Genomic DNA, 1,381 nt, shown 5'->3' with positions numbered 1-1,381 from the left:
TTAAATATAAACTTTTACAACATATTTAGATAAGATAAGGTAAGATTAACTTTACTGTCCTGAAGGAAATTTGTCTTGGGTTCAGAACCTGACTGCTACACAGCTCAAACAACTCACAACACAGACACTTTACATCCTCGCATAAAACACATATTTAGAATAATACATTTCAAGAGAGAGAGTGCATAAAAGAAACATGTTTGTACAATGTAAAATCATAAACATCATTGCTTAAAATCAGAATTCATGGTTACAGTTTATGGCTTTCATAGAAAGTGGAACAAATGAGTTCTTGAAATGGTTCAGTCTACATGCAGGAACTCTGAGACGCCGACCTGAAGGAAGAAACTGGTACTCTGGATAAAGAATATGAGTCAGGTCTGAGATGGTTTTCTGGGCCTGTTTGGTTGTTGTTTCATTGAAAATGGTCTGAAGTGAGGGATGCTGCTTGACTCCCATCAACTTCATAGCTTTTTGYGTAAGACAGMTGAGTTTGGAGTTTGAAGGAAAATATAGACTCAGTACCTGACTAACAAAGCAGCTGTGTGAGAAACCAGGCTTGGTCAATCTGATGACATCTCCGGCTGACTCRTAGCTGACCACGTACAGGTGGTGCTCCAACGGTGTGTCTCTGGTGCCTTGAAAGTACACCAACTTTGTTTCTTCATTCACCCAGATCTAGAAACACAGAGTTTTCAATTCTAAGAACAATTTGTCAAATTCTTGTATTGATGACAGCATATTCTGACGACTGCACAAACTCTTCTCTAGCACATCCTAAAGATTCTCATTGGGGTTCAGGTCTGGATTCTGTAGTGATAAATCCATGTCTGTCACATTTTGAATCTGGTGAATTGAAATAAGCCCATACCATAAGGGAAGAAAAAATCTCTTGATGAACTTGTTGCCAGCTGAAATATAATCACCTCTGCAGTAAATATCCAATGGAAGGCTCTAACCTATTTGCTTAGTTAAATCCAGRTTGTGACCATTTTTGGCCAGGCAATGTACAGGGGTTAGACAATGAAAGTGAACCAGCTGGTTTTAGACCATAACATCCCGTTCAGACAGCTTCCTGTTGCGTCCACAGTTAATCCTGTTGGATGCGGTTGGTCTTTCTTGGTGGTATGCTGACATTACCCTGGATACTGTGGCTCTTGATACATCACAAAGACTTGTTGTCTTGGTCACAGATGCTCCAGCAAGACGTGCACCAACAATTTGTCCTCTTTTGAACTCTGGTATGTCACCATAATGTTGTGTACTTTGTAATATTTAGATCCAAACTGTGCTCTTACCCTGCTAACTGAACCTTCACACTCTGCTCTTACTGGTGCAATGTGCAGTTAATGAAGACTGACCACCAGGAAACCTCCCACAC

At 40.2% G+C, this 1,381-nt stretch overlaps 1 protein-coding gene across 1 annotated transcript in view; it reads right to left on the bottom strand.

Moving 5' to 3' along the window:
- Positions 1-1,381, bottom strand: part of LOC106536985 (dipeptidyl peptidase 9) — a gene marked incomplete at its 3' end in the record, with an annotated part of 33,153 nt that overhangs the window by 9,075 nt on the left and 22,697 nt on the right. Inside the window, 1 exon segment of the mRNA XM_014034350.1 lies at positions 526-678. Coding sequence (XP_013889804.1) covers positions 526-678 — 153 coding nt within the window.

The sequence above is a fragment of the Austrofundulus limnaeus genome, unplaced genomic scaffold (genome assembly GCF_001266775.1).
Source record: "Austrofundulus limnaeus strain Quisiro unplaced genomic scaffold, Austrofundulus_limnaeus-1.0 Scaffold2066, whole genome shotgun sequence".
Taxonomy (NCBI): Eukaryota; Metazoa; Chordata; class Actinopteri; order Cyprinodontiformes; family Rivulidae; genus Austrofundulus; species Austrofundulus limnaeus.
Note: the sequence above shows the minus strand (reverse complement) of the source record. Positions and strands in the feature narration are given on the sequence as shown.